The following is a 12,376-nucleotide window of genomic DNA, read 5'->3' as shown; positions in this document are numbered from 1 at the left end:
TTTAATTTATGCCCTCTTGTTCTTTTTTTTAATATAAGTGAGAACTGCTTCTCCTCATCTACTCTATCCAGCCCACTTCAGATTTTGAAAACCTTAATCAAATTTCTTGGCGGCCTCCACCTCTTCAAGGAGACACCTAACACCATCAATCTTTCCACATAACTAGAATTTTTCATTCCTGGAACCATTCTTAGAAAACAATTCACTCTCTTCTGCATTTCTATCATTCTTAACTGTACACAATGGTACAGCTTGAACTAGCAAGTGTCGTGTACAAGTTCAAGGTCACCTCTCCACTCACTCTTTTTACCTATTAATAAATCAAAGAACGTTATGCTATATTAACTGCTTTCTCCACCTATCCTGCTATATTCAATGGTCTGTGCACATATACACTCAGTCCCTCTCCTTCTGTACTCTATTTTGTATTGTCACCCTCTGTGTGAAAAGTCTGCCCCTTCAGCCCCTTTTATATCCTTCCCCTCTCACCCTAAACCTATGCCCTCTAGTTCTGTACTCCCTGACCTCAGGGAAGAGACCATGTCTATTTTCCCTACCAATGCCCCTCATGATTTTTTAAAACCTCTATAAGGTCACCCCTCAGCCTCCGACATTGCAGGGAAAGCACACCCAGCCTATTCAACCTCTCCCTATAGCTCAAATCCTCCAACCCTGGCAACATCCTTGTAAATCTTTTCTGAACCCTTTCAAGTTTCACAACATCATTCTGATAGAAAAGAGAGCAGAATTACACAATATTCCAAAACTGGCCTAACCAATGTCCTGTACAGCAGCAACATGACCGCCCAACTCCTGTACTCAATACGCTGACCAATAAAATAAAGCATACCAAATGCCTTCTTCACTATCTTATCTATCCACGACTTTACTTCCAAGGAGCTATGAACCTTCACTGCAAGGTCTCTCTCAGCAACACTCCCTGGGACCTATTCATTAAGGGTATAGCTCCTGCTAAGATTCACTTTCCCAAAATGCAGCACCTTGCATTTATCAAAATTAAACTAAGCCCATTGGGATTCTTGATCAGATGAGCCATTGTAATCAGAAGTAACTTTCTTTGCTGTCCACTACACCTCCAATTTCAGTGTCATCTGCCAACTTACTAACTATACCTCTTATGTTCACATCCAAATCATTTACATAAATGAAATGAGTGTCACAAGGATCATCAGCAATGATCCTTGTGACACTCCACTGGTCACACGCCTCCAGTCTGAAAAGCAAACTTCCACTATCACCCTCTGTCTTCTACCATGAAGCCAGTTCTGTATCCAAATGGCTAGTTCTCCTTGTATTCCATAACATATAACCTTGCTGTAGAGTAAAAAGTGAGGTCTGCAGATGCTGGAGATCACAGTTGAAAATGCGTTGCTGGTTAAAGCGCAACAGGTCAGGCAGCATCCAAGGAACAGGAAATTCGACGTTTCGGGCATGAGCCCTTCATCAGGAATGAGGAGAGTGTGCCAGGCAGGCTAAGATAAAAGGTAGGGAGGAGGGACTTGGGGGAGGGGCGATGGAGATGCGATAGGTGGAAGGTGGTCAAGGTGAGGGTGATAGGCCGGATTGGGGTGGGGGCGGAGAGGTCAGGAAGAAGATTGCAGGTGAGGAGGGCGGTGTTGAGTTCGAAGGAATCGACTGAGACAAGGTGGGGGAGGGGAAATGAGGAAACTGGAGAAATCCGAGTTCATTCCTTGTGGTTGGAGGGCGCCCAGGCGGAAGATGAGGCGCTCTTCCTCCAACCGTCATGTTGTTATGTTCTGGTGATGGAGGAGTCCAAGGACCTGCATGTCCTTGGTGGAGTGGGAGGGGGTGTTAAAGTGTTGAGCCACGGGGTGGTCGGGTTGGTTGGTCCGGGCGTCCCAGAGGTGTTCCCTGAAGCATTCCGCAAGTAGGCAGCCCGTCTCCCCAATATAGAGGAGGCCACATCGGGTGCAGCGGATGCAATAGATGGTGTGTGTGGAGGTGCAGGTGAATTTGTGGCGGATATGGAAGGATCCCTTGGGGCCTTGGAGAGAGGTAAGGGAGGAGGTGTGGGCGCAAGTTTTGCATTTCCTGCGGTTGCAGGGGAAGGTGCCGGGAGTGGAGGTTGGGTTGGTGGGGGGTGGGGGGTGTGGACCTGATGAGGGAGTCACGGAGGCAGTGGTCTTTTCAGAACACTGATAGGGGAGGGGAGGGAAATATATCCCTGGTGGTGGGGTCCGTTTGGAGGTGGCGGAAATGACGGCGGATGATACGCTGTACACGGAGATTGGTGGGGTGGTAGGTGAGAACGTGGGGTTCTGTCCTGGTGGCGGTTGGAGGGGCGGGGCTCAAGGGCGGAGGAGCGGGAAGTGGAGGAGATGTGGTGGAGGGCATCGTCGATCACGTCTGGGGGGAATCTGCGGTCTTTGAAGGAGGCGGTCATCTGGGCTGTACGGTATTGGAACTGGTCCTCCTGGGAGCAGATGCGGCGGAGACGAAGGAATTGGGAATATGGGATGGCGTTTGTACAGGGAGCAGGGTGGGAGGAAGTGTAGTCTAGGTAGCTGTGGGAGTCAGTCGGTTTACAGTAGATGTCTGTGTTGATTCGGTCGCCCGAGATAGAAATGGAGTGGTCTAGGAAAGGGAGGGAGGAGTCTGAGACGGTCCAGGTGAATTTGAGGTCAGGGTGGAAGGTGTTGGTAAAGTTGATGAACTGTTCAACCTCCTCGTGGGAGCACGAGGCAGCGCCGACACAGTCATCGATGTAGCGGAGGAAAAGGTGGGGGGTGGTGCCAGTGTAGTTGCGGAAGATGGACTGTTCCACATATCCTACGAAGAGACAGGCATAGCTGGGGCCCATGCGGGTGCCCAATCTTCCTAGTTTGGAGGAAGTGGGAGGATTGGAAAGAGAAGTTGTTTAGGGTGAGGACCAGTTCAGTCAGTCAAAGGAGGGTGTCGGTGGAAGGGTACTGGTTGGTGCGGCGGGAAAGGAAGAAGCGGAGGGCTTTGAGTCCTTCGTGATGGGGGATGGAGGTGTACAGGGACTGGATGTCCATCGTGAAGATAAGGCACTGGGGACCGGGGAAGCGAAAATCATGGAGGAGGTGGAGGGCGTGGGTGGTGTCCCGAACGTAGGTGGGGAGTTCTTGGACCTTGCTGATCAGTCTCCCATGGGGAACTTGTCAAATGCCTTACTGAAGTCCACATATTTCCATCATTCTGCCCTCATCAATCCTCTATTGTGTCGATGTTTGTGAGACATGATTTCCCACGCAGAAAGCCATGTTGACTATCCCTAACCAGTCCTTGCCTTTCCAAATACATGTACATCCTGTCAGTCAGGATTCCCTCCAACATGCCCACCACTGACATCAGGCTCACTAGTCTTTGGTTCCCTGGCTTGTCCTTACCACCCTTTAACAGTAGCATCATGTTAGCCAACCTCCAGTCTTCCATCACCTCACCTGTGACAATGATACAAATATCTCAGTAAGAGGCCCAGCAATCACTTCCCTATCTTCCCACAGAGTTCTAGGGCACACCTGATCAGGTCCTGGGGATTTATCCACTTTTATGCGTTTCAAGATATCCAGCACTTCCTCCTCTGTAATATGGACATTTTTCCAAGATGTCACCATCTATTTCCTTACATTCTATATCTTCCATGTCCTTTTCCACAGTAAATACTGATGCAAAATTCTCGGAGCAAATTTTTGCAGATGCTGAAATCTGAACAGAAAACAGAAAAACGCTGGAGATCACGGCAGGTTGGGCAGCATCCATGGAGAGAAAGCAAGCTAAGAGTCTAAATGACTCTGCACGAGAGATGAAGTGAAGTGTGGAGGGGCAGCATTTATGCAATAGTGGGACGAGGAGAATTGGGGGAGAAAGGATGTACCTGCCAGACTTGAAAGAACAGACAGACAGTCATACCAGGGTGGAGGGAGGAGACAGAAGAGTGACAGAGAATGTAACAAGTGAAGCTAAAAGAAAGAGAAGGAATGGGTTCACAATTTGAGGGGATTGAATTATATATTGAGCCCAGAAGTGCTACATCGACGACCGTTTTAGTGCCGCTTCACTCTCCTGCCTCAACTTTGAAAAATTTGATCATTTTGCCGACAAATTCCACCCCTCTATAACTTTCACATCATCCATTTCCAACACTTTTCCTTTCCTTGACTCTCCATCTTCATTTCAGGGAATAAACTGCCCACTGCCATCCAATACAAAGCCACCAACTCCCATAGCTACCTTCACTACAGCTCTTCCCACTCCATGTCCATCCCATTCTCCCAGTTCCTTTGTCTATGCCAGATCAGTTAGTATTATGCCACCTTTCAAAATAGTGCTGCGGACATTAATCAATGAAACAAAACCAGAAAAGCAAGAAAACATGGACCTGGTTAAGGTGATACAAGTGCTACAAAGACAAGAACAGACAGGAGAAAAATGGGCACTACACAGAAAACAATATTGAGAGCTGCTCAAACCATGGAGATGCGACACCAAGGAAACTAAATATAGGTAGTAACCCAACACTGGTAAAGGAGAAAAGACAAATTAAACAGATACGTGGACAAAAAGTGCAGGGATTCAACTCTTCCTAATAGTGTTAATGGATTGGGGGGGGGGGAAACCTAATTTAAACATAGCCATTTAAGACAGTTGACTCAGCAGCTCTGGTAACAGTACTGCCAATAATGAAAAAGTTGAAAATAGGGAGTACAGCAAAGTTTTTGCAGCTGTACTTATGAGAATGTGCATCTGTCTGCTCTCCTGGGAAGGGAATGGGAAGCTTAGCTAGGATTGTATTCCTCAGACTTATTGGAGGCTCCTGAAAATGGGGAGTCATTGCTTACTCCAAGTTTCTCACTGAAGACAAAAAAATGTTTATTTTATGGTAATTTTGACTTTGCAGGAGCTTCACCTGCTGAGAATGCAGAAGAAAGAAGTATATACGCATAGAGGAATTTCTGTGCTATTAGTGGATGGAGCTCTGTCTCCAGTGGTAAAATTTCATATCCACAATGTTAGAGTTTATCCTACATAACACCACTGCCTTTTTCTATGCTCTGTTGAAATGGAAAATGGTGATAAGGTTTAGGTACCATGTAGGCATGTCAATGGTTGGGATAATTAATCGTATGATTTTCTTTTCTGCAAGTCTTTTGAGAACTATTCCAATTAAGAACCTTCAGTTGGCAAACTATGAACATAGCATAGGGTGTAGTTGGATGCAAGTTTTAAAAAATGTCACACTTAGCCACCTCCAAAAATATATAAACTAATAATATAATCTTTTAAAGGCACAGCAAATGAAGACTTGAGGGTCACATGTAAAAATCCTAAAATGGTGGCAGGCTAATGAGGAAGGCAATCTAAGAACTAAGGATTCTTGACTCAAAAAATGGCATAAGAACAAAAGCAAGGATGTTATACCAGATTTCTATAAAACAAAGGAGAAAGTGAGGACTGCAGATGCTGGAGATCAGAGCTGAAAATGTGTTGCTGGAAAAGCGCAGCAGGTCAGGCAGCATCCAAGGAGCAGGAGAATCGACGTTTCTGGCATGAGCCTTCTCCTGCTCCTTGGATGCTGCCTGACCTGCTGCGCTTTTCTATAAATCATACCCCAATTCACCCAATAACCCCCAATTCCAGATTTCACTTTGTCCAGGGCATGTTTTGTGTGGAGATGCTGTGGTAAAAGCTGGTGAGCAATTCTGATCTTAGACTCAGACTGGCATTAATAATTAGTCACTGCACTGCTTACTGTACTTGAATAGCATGAGGTCTGTTGGCAAGAACTAGACTTGGCTCATCTGAACAAAGCATTATACAGGTTGATCATAAACTATACAACCATGATGGGAAAAATTAACATTTATTGGTTTAATGGTTTTCAGCATTTGTTGAAAAGTTCACTTCAAGTGTTTTGAAAACTTAAACTAAGAAAACTATATAAATTGTCACGGCTTCAGACTTAAAAATCACAAGATCATCTATGAATGTCACTTGAAGAAAAGGAGGCCTGCTTTTACGTTAAAGCATTTCATGTTCACATATACCTGCTGAAAAATTAAAAACAAGCTTTGTGTTTTCTTGAACAAAAAAAAATTAATTCTTACACCCATTGGCTGTCAACCCATAATGACAGTTTCCTTTGAGGCAGGGCGACTGGTTTAAATTGGATTTTAACCAAACAGAATAACGAAGATTAATCCAGTTCAAACAGCAAAGTTCAAAATGATAATTGTATTATGCAATCATGTCTAAATAAGCCCATACCTCTAATTTTTTTGCTGGTTACAGCTTTTTATCTGTAATCCTCAAAACTAATATGAATCAAATGCTTATAGTTCACACTTTTATTCCTGTACATATTTATCATCTGCAAAGAGTTAGCCAAAAAGTATATGATATTCAATATGGGTCGAATCTAGGAACTGACCAGCCAGTGGATGAAATAATATCTGCAGGTACTGAAATGAGTGAACCAGGCACAAGAGGATGGAACTTTGTTTAGAAACTGCTGTGAATAAGAATGAATAAAAGTCTTGATACAAGACAAATTTCTTTTTGAAGTGGCAGAAGAATCAGCAATAAATGAAAACTAAGTATTTCAGGAAAAAATACATACAGCATAGTGCAACAGAGTAACCTGACTTATACCAGGATTCCTTGGAGCATAGCACTTGCAATTGATTTTCACCAGCTGTGATGAGCGTGCTTCTCTCCCCTCAACACATCCTTTTTATTTTACTATTCAGTTGCCAATTTTACGTATGGATCTTTCAAAATCATGAAGTAAACTTAATCCTTACCATTATTTTGGCACAGTATAAATTATGTATAGATTAGAGTGGCGCTAGAAAAGCACAGGTCAGGCAGCATCCAGGAGCAGGAGAATCGATGTTTTGAGCAGGAGCCCTTCATCAGGAATTAAGCTGGGAGCATCCAGGGCGGACAGATAAATTGGAGGGGTGGGGCCAGGGAGAAGGTAGCTAAGAGTGCAATAGGTGGATGGAGGTGGGGATAAAGATGATAGGTCAGAGAGGAGAATGGAGCAGATAGGTGGGAAGGAAGATTGGCAAATAGCACAGGTCATGAGGATGGTGCTGAGCTGGCAGGTTGGAACTGGGATAAGGCGGGGCGGGGGGGGGGGAAATGAGGCAACTGGTGAAGTCCACATTGATGCCCTGAGGTTGAACGGTTCAGAGGTGGAAGATGAGGTGTTTGTCCTCCAGGCATCAGGTGGCGAGGGAGTGGCGATGGAGGTGGCCCAGGACCTGCATGTCCTTGGCAGGGTGGGGGTGGTTTGAAATGTTCGGCCATGGTGGTGGGGTTGATCGGTGTGGGTGTCCCAAAGATGCTCCCTAAAGCGCTCTGCGAGAAGGCGTCCAGTCTCCCCAGTATAAAAAGAGGCCGCATCAGGAGCGACGGATACAATAAATGACATTTGTGGAAGTGCAGTTGAAACTCTGGATGTGGGAGGCTCCTTTGGAGCCTTGGATAGAAGTGAGGTGGGGGGAGGGAAAGAAAGAGAGGAGTGTAGGCGCAGGTGTAAGCACAGGTTTTGCAATTCCTGCAGTGGCAGGGGAAGGGGAAGGTGCCAGAAGGGGAGGGTGGGTTGGTGGGGGGGGTAGAATGAAGAGAAGCATAGACCTGACCAGGAAGTCACTGAGGGAGCGGTTCATGGTGGGAAGGGAAATACACCCCTGGTGGTGGGGTCCATTTATAGGCGGTGGAAATGTTGGCAGATGATGCAGTTTATGCGGAGGTTGGTGGGGTGGAAGGTGAGGACCATAGAGGTTCTGCCCTTGTTGTGGTTGGAGGGGTGGGGTTTGAGGGTGGAGGTGCAGGACGTGGATGAGATGCGTTGGAGGACATTTTCAACCACATGGGAGGGGAAATTGTGGTTTTTAAAGGAGGCGGCCAACTGGTGTGCTATGGTGGAACTCGTCCTCCTGGGAGCAGATGTGGAAGAACTGGGAATACTGGATAGCATTTTTGCAGAAGGTAGGTTGGGAAGAGGTGTAATCAGGTAGCTGGGGGAGTTGGTGGGTTTGTAAAAAAGAATGTCAGTGTCAATTGGTTGTCGTTAGAGATGGAGAGACCCAGGAAGGGGAGGGAGGTGTCAGAGATGGTCCAAGCGAATTTAAGGTCAGGGTGGAACGTGTTGGTGATGTTGTCGAACTGCTGAAACTCCTCATTGGTGCACAAGGTGGCACCAATGCAGGTCAATGTAGTAGAGGAAGAGGTGGGGAGTGATGCCGGTGTAACTACGGAAGATGGGCTGTTTTACGTAGCCAACAAAGAGACAGGCATAGCTGGGTGACCACTGCTACCCCTTTCGTCTGGAGGAAGTGGGAGGATTCGAACGAGAAATTGTTAAGAGTGAGGACAAGTTCAGCCAAACAAATGAGTGTGTCAGTGGAAGGGTACTGGTGGGGATGTCAGGAGAGGAAGAAACAGAGGACTTGAAGGCCCTGGTCATGGCAGATGGAAGTATAGAGAGGTATCCATAGTGAAGATGAGACGTTGAGGGCCAGTGAAATGCAAGTTTTGGAGGAGATGGAAGACATGGATGGTGTCTCGAACATATGTGGAGAGTTCCTGGACTTGGGTGAGGGGTAGGGTGAAAAAGAAATGGACGGTATTGAGGTGGGTGGAGATTAGTTTGGTGGGGCAGGAGCAGGCTGAGACAATGGTTAGCCGGGGTGGTCAGGCTTGTTGATCTTGGGAAGCAGGTAGAAGTCGGGCGGTGCAGGGTCCCTGAACTAGGCCGTTGGAAGCTGTGGGTGGATGGGAGATCTCCTGAGGTGATGACATTGTGTGTGGTCTGGGAGATGATGGTTTGGTGATGGGGGATTGGGGTGAGGTCATGGTCGAGGGAGCGGTAGGAAATGGTGTCTTTGAGTTAGCGCCTGGCTTCAGCAGCGTAGAATCCAGTGCACCAAACTACCACTGTACCTCCTTTACCTGCTGGTTTGATGGTGAGGTTGAGATTGGAGGAGAGGGATTGGAGGGTTGCACGTTGTGAGGGAGTGTGGTTGGAGTGGGGGAAGAGGGTAGACAGGTTGATAAAGAGCAGGTAATAGGCCAGCACGGGGTGTCCAGGTAGCTGGAGCATGTTGGCAGGTTAAGGGGTCCGCGGAAGCGGCAGAACTATAATTCTTTTAGTTACTGGGTAATTATGAAATTCCTTCCATTTTCAGGTCTCTTTGGCGTACCACTAAAAATCAACTACGAAAGGAAATGTGCGAGTAAAAAGTGAGGTCTGCAGATGCTGGAGATCAGAGCTGAAAATGTGTTGCTGGTTAAAGCGCAGCAGGTCAGGCAGCATCCAAGGAACAGGAAATTCGACGTTTCGGGCATAAGCCCTTCATCAGGAATCCTGATGAAGGGCTTATGCCCAAAACGTCGAATTTCCTGTTCCTTGGATGCTGCCTGACCTGCTGCGCTTTAACCAGCAACACATTTTCAGCTACGAAAGGAAATGGCTTTAACTTTTTTTGGAATTTCAGAACAACTATAGGTAACTGTACAAACAGTTTCACTTTATTTACATCATTTATTCAGTTGAATAAGACTCTTGTAATTTTCATTGACACGCTGTCTATGAGTACTGACCATGTTCCACTCTTCTGCTTCCATTCTGAAACATACTCATTGCCTCTAGATTGAGCGCACATACACCACGCATGAATGCTTTCTTCATAGAATCCGTATATTTGTCCTTTTCAGCTAACAGACGTCTTATCTCTGCTTTTGCTCTTTCCAGTTCCTCTCTTGACTAAAATTTCAAATGAAATAACGTCAAAACAAGACTGCAATTTTCAACAGTGCATCATACCCATTTTCATCGTGAATATTTTGAATTACACTTCCAACTGCAATACCATCCTACTGCTAATACAATCTTTCCTATTAAAACCTCAAGGTTGTCCTAATGAATTAAAATGAAAGAGCTCTTTTGTTTTAAATGTGAAAATGCGAAGAAAGGTGAGCTGTTTTAAATTAATAAAAAACATACAACATTGTTCTCAAATGGAGCATATACTCAGCTGGCCTAAAAAATTCACAATGCAAAAACTAAAATTTCCATATTTTCATAAACATTTCAGCTTGCTTGTAAATTGGGAATGTTTTATTTCCAAAATTAAACCATGGCCTTTCAGATGCCTTTGTATTCTTCCCCTGTTCCCCTCACCCATCAAATGCGAATTTTATAATAAATGGGGTTATTATCGTGTCTATCGTATTGTATTTCCATTAGCTAAATCATTACAAACATGTTGCAGTAGGAATTTTAAGATTTGTACTTCCTCAAAACAAAAAAATTACATTGTTCCAGTATCATGTCCCCAAACTCAGATTTTTGTGAACATTGGAGAAATCGTTTGGCTACCAGTGCAAGTTTTTGTTAATTACTATATACTATTGGCTCCAAAACAAAGTGGGGTGAAACAATGAGGGCTTTCTGAATATTCCTGGAAGAGCTGCAGAGAATTCTTTAAAATAAAAACAGAATGATGGAAAGTTTATAGATACAAGCAACAGAAACCACAAAATATTTACTTCCTCCCACATCAAGATCTTTTGCAGTATAAATGTCTGCATTACAGAATCTATAGCTGATCAATTGCCTGTGCACACAAGGAGCTTTTTACAAGTTTTTTTCTGGTACTTACTGCATCAAGCTTTCTCTCATAATCCCCGGATAACTGGATACAGACCTCCTCAGCACGAGCTTGACATGCTCTTTCTACTCTCTCTTTCCATTTTGCTTGCATTTCTGATTTCCAAGCTGTACACACTTTTTTTAACAGACAGAATTTATAGTGTCTTTCAGCCAGGGTATTTGCGTATGCCTTGAAGAGAATGAGACAATTACTTAAATTATGCTGCAACTAGATGACAAGACAGAAAGTCAAATGATTTCTTACTCACCCTGTATAACTTCCACAGCTTTATTTTACAAGTGTGCATTCAACATGGTGCTGCCATTTCAGATTAGTAGCAAGAAGCACTTCCCTTGCTGTAAGTTGAACTATCACAGAATTTTATGAACTATCACAAAGGCAGTACTCAATCTAGACTTGAAAGGCAATTCTTCCACTGGTCATCACAATCTTACATCATTCAAATGAGCTCTACCTTGCAATAAACGTCAAGGAGTCCAGCGGCAAGTTGGCTCAGGGGTTAGCACTACTGCCTCAGCGCCAGGGACTAGAATTCAATTCCAGCCTTGGGCGACTGTATGCGAGGAGTTTGCACATTCTCCTTGTGTCTGTTACAAGTTTCCTCTGGGTGCTCCAGTTCCCTCCCACAGTCCAAAGATGTGCAGGGCAGGTGATTTGGCCAAGCTAAAAATTGTCCATAGTGTTCAGGATGTGTAGGTTAGTTGCATTGTTAGGGGTAAATATAGGATAGTGGAATGGGTCTGGGTGGGTTACTCTTCGTAGTGTCAGCGTGGACGCACTGTAGGGATTCTGAAAAAAAAATCATAGGATAGACCATTTTAGGACTGAGATGGGGTTAAATGTCTCAACCCAGAGATTGGCAAGTCTGTGGAAGTCACTGCCACAGAAAGCAGGAGGCCAAAACATTGGAATTTTTCAAGTAGGAGAAAAATATCATTCTTAGGACTGAAGGGATCAAAGGGTTACAAGGAGAAAGGAGGAGCATGGCACAGAGTTGGATGATCAATCATGATTGTACTTAACAGCAGAACAGATGTGAAGGGCCGAATGACCTACTTTTGCTCCTATTTTCTATGTTTAAAAATTCTCGTAGCTCTTGCCACCTTGGAGAGAAAAAGCTTATTTTTCAAAAAAAATTTCAATTACTAAACAAGAAACTGCTGAAAATGCTGAAATAAACAAGTACAATTCATTCTGCTATAATACATTTTGATAACTCAAATTCGCTGTAAAGTGATTGACAAATCGGGGATGCTGTTTCTAAATCACAAACTTTAAAACTGTGTTGGCTATAATGCAATTACATCACCAACTCTCAGTGCTGTGTCTAAAGCAGGATTTTTCTATAACACGGGAACATACAGGAACGCAACCATCAAGTTACAGTAGACCTGACTACAGTTCAAAATTGTTGGGAAAAATTATATTAAAATTCTAGACTTAATCATCAGACTGTAAGTACAGATTTTAGTAGCTGGAAAGAGGAGAGAAGAAAAAATAGATTCTCTGAACTGCATTTGCAAGTGACAGACAACCAGTCAACTTTAAAAGATGGTAAACAAAAATCACCTGACAACTATCTTTATTTACTTTTTAACAGCTAAAAGGGCAAACGGCCTATTCACGGAATCTTAAGAGATCTCATGAGATAAAGACTTTGGAAAGGGAAAAGGTTTGCACATGACAAT

The 12,376-nt window shown here is 44.4% G+C and overlaps 1 protein-coding gene across 2 annotated transcripts in view; it reads right to left on the bottom strand.

Annotated features, from left to right (window-relative positions):
* Positions 1-12,376, bottom strand: part of poc5 (POC5 centriolar protein homolog (Chlamydomonas)) — a 79,930-nt gene that overhangs the window by 19,913 nt on the left and 47,641 nt on the right. For both annotated transcript variants that reach the window (XM_060835873.1, XM_060835874.1), the window contains exons 8-9: positions 10,677-10,856; positions 9,616-9,778 (exon numbers count right to left, since the gene is read on the bottom strand). In XM_060835873.1, the coding sequence (XP_060691856.1) occupies positions 9,616-9,778; positions 10,677-10,856 (343 nt within the window). The remainder of the gene's footprint in view (positions 1-9,615; positions 9,779-10,676; positions 10,857-12,376) is intronic.

This window comes from Hemiscyllium ocellatum, chromosome 2, assembly GCF_020745735.1.
Source record: "Hemiscyllium ocellatum isolate sHemOce1 chromosome 2, sHemOce1.pat.X.cur, whole genome shotgun sequence".
In the NCBI taxonomy this organism is placed as follows: Eukaryota; Metazoa; Chordata; class Chondrichthyes; order Orectolobiformes; family Hemiscylliidae; genus Hemiscyllium; species Hemiscyllium ocellatum.
Note: the sequence above shows the minus strand (reverse complement) of the source record. Positions and strands in the feature narration are given on the sequence as shown.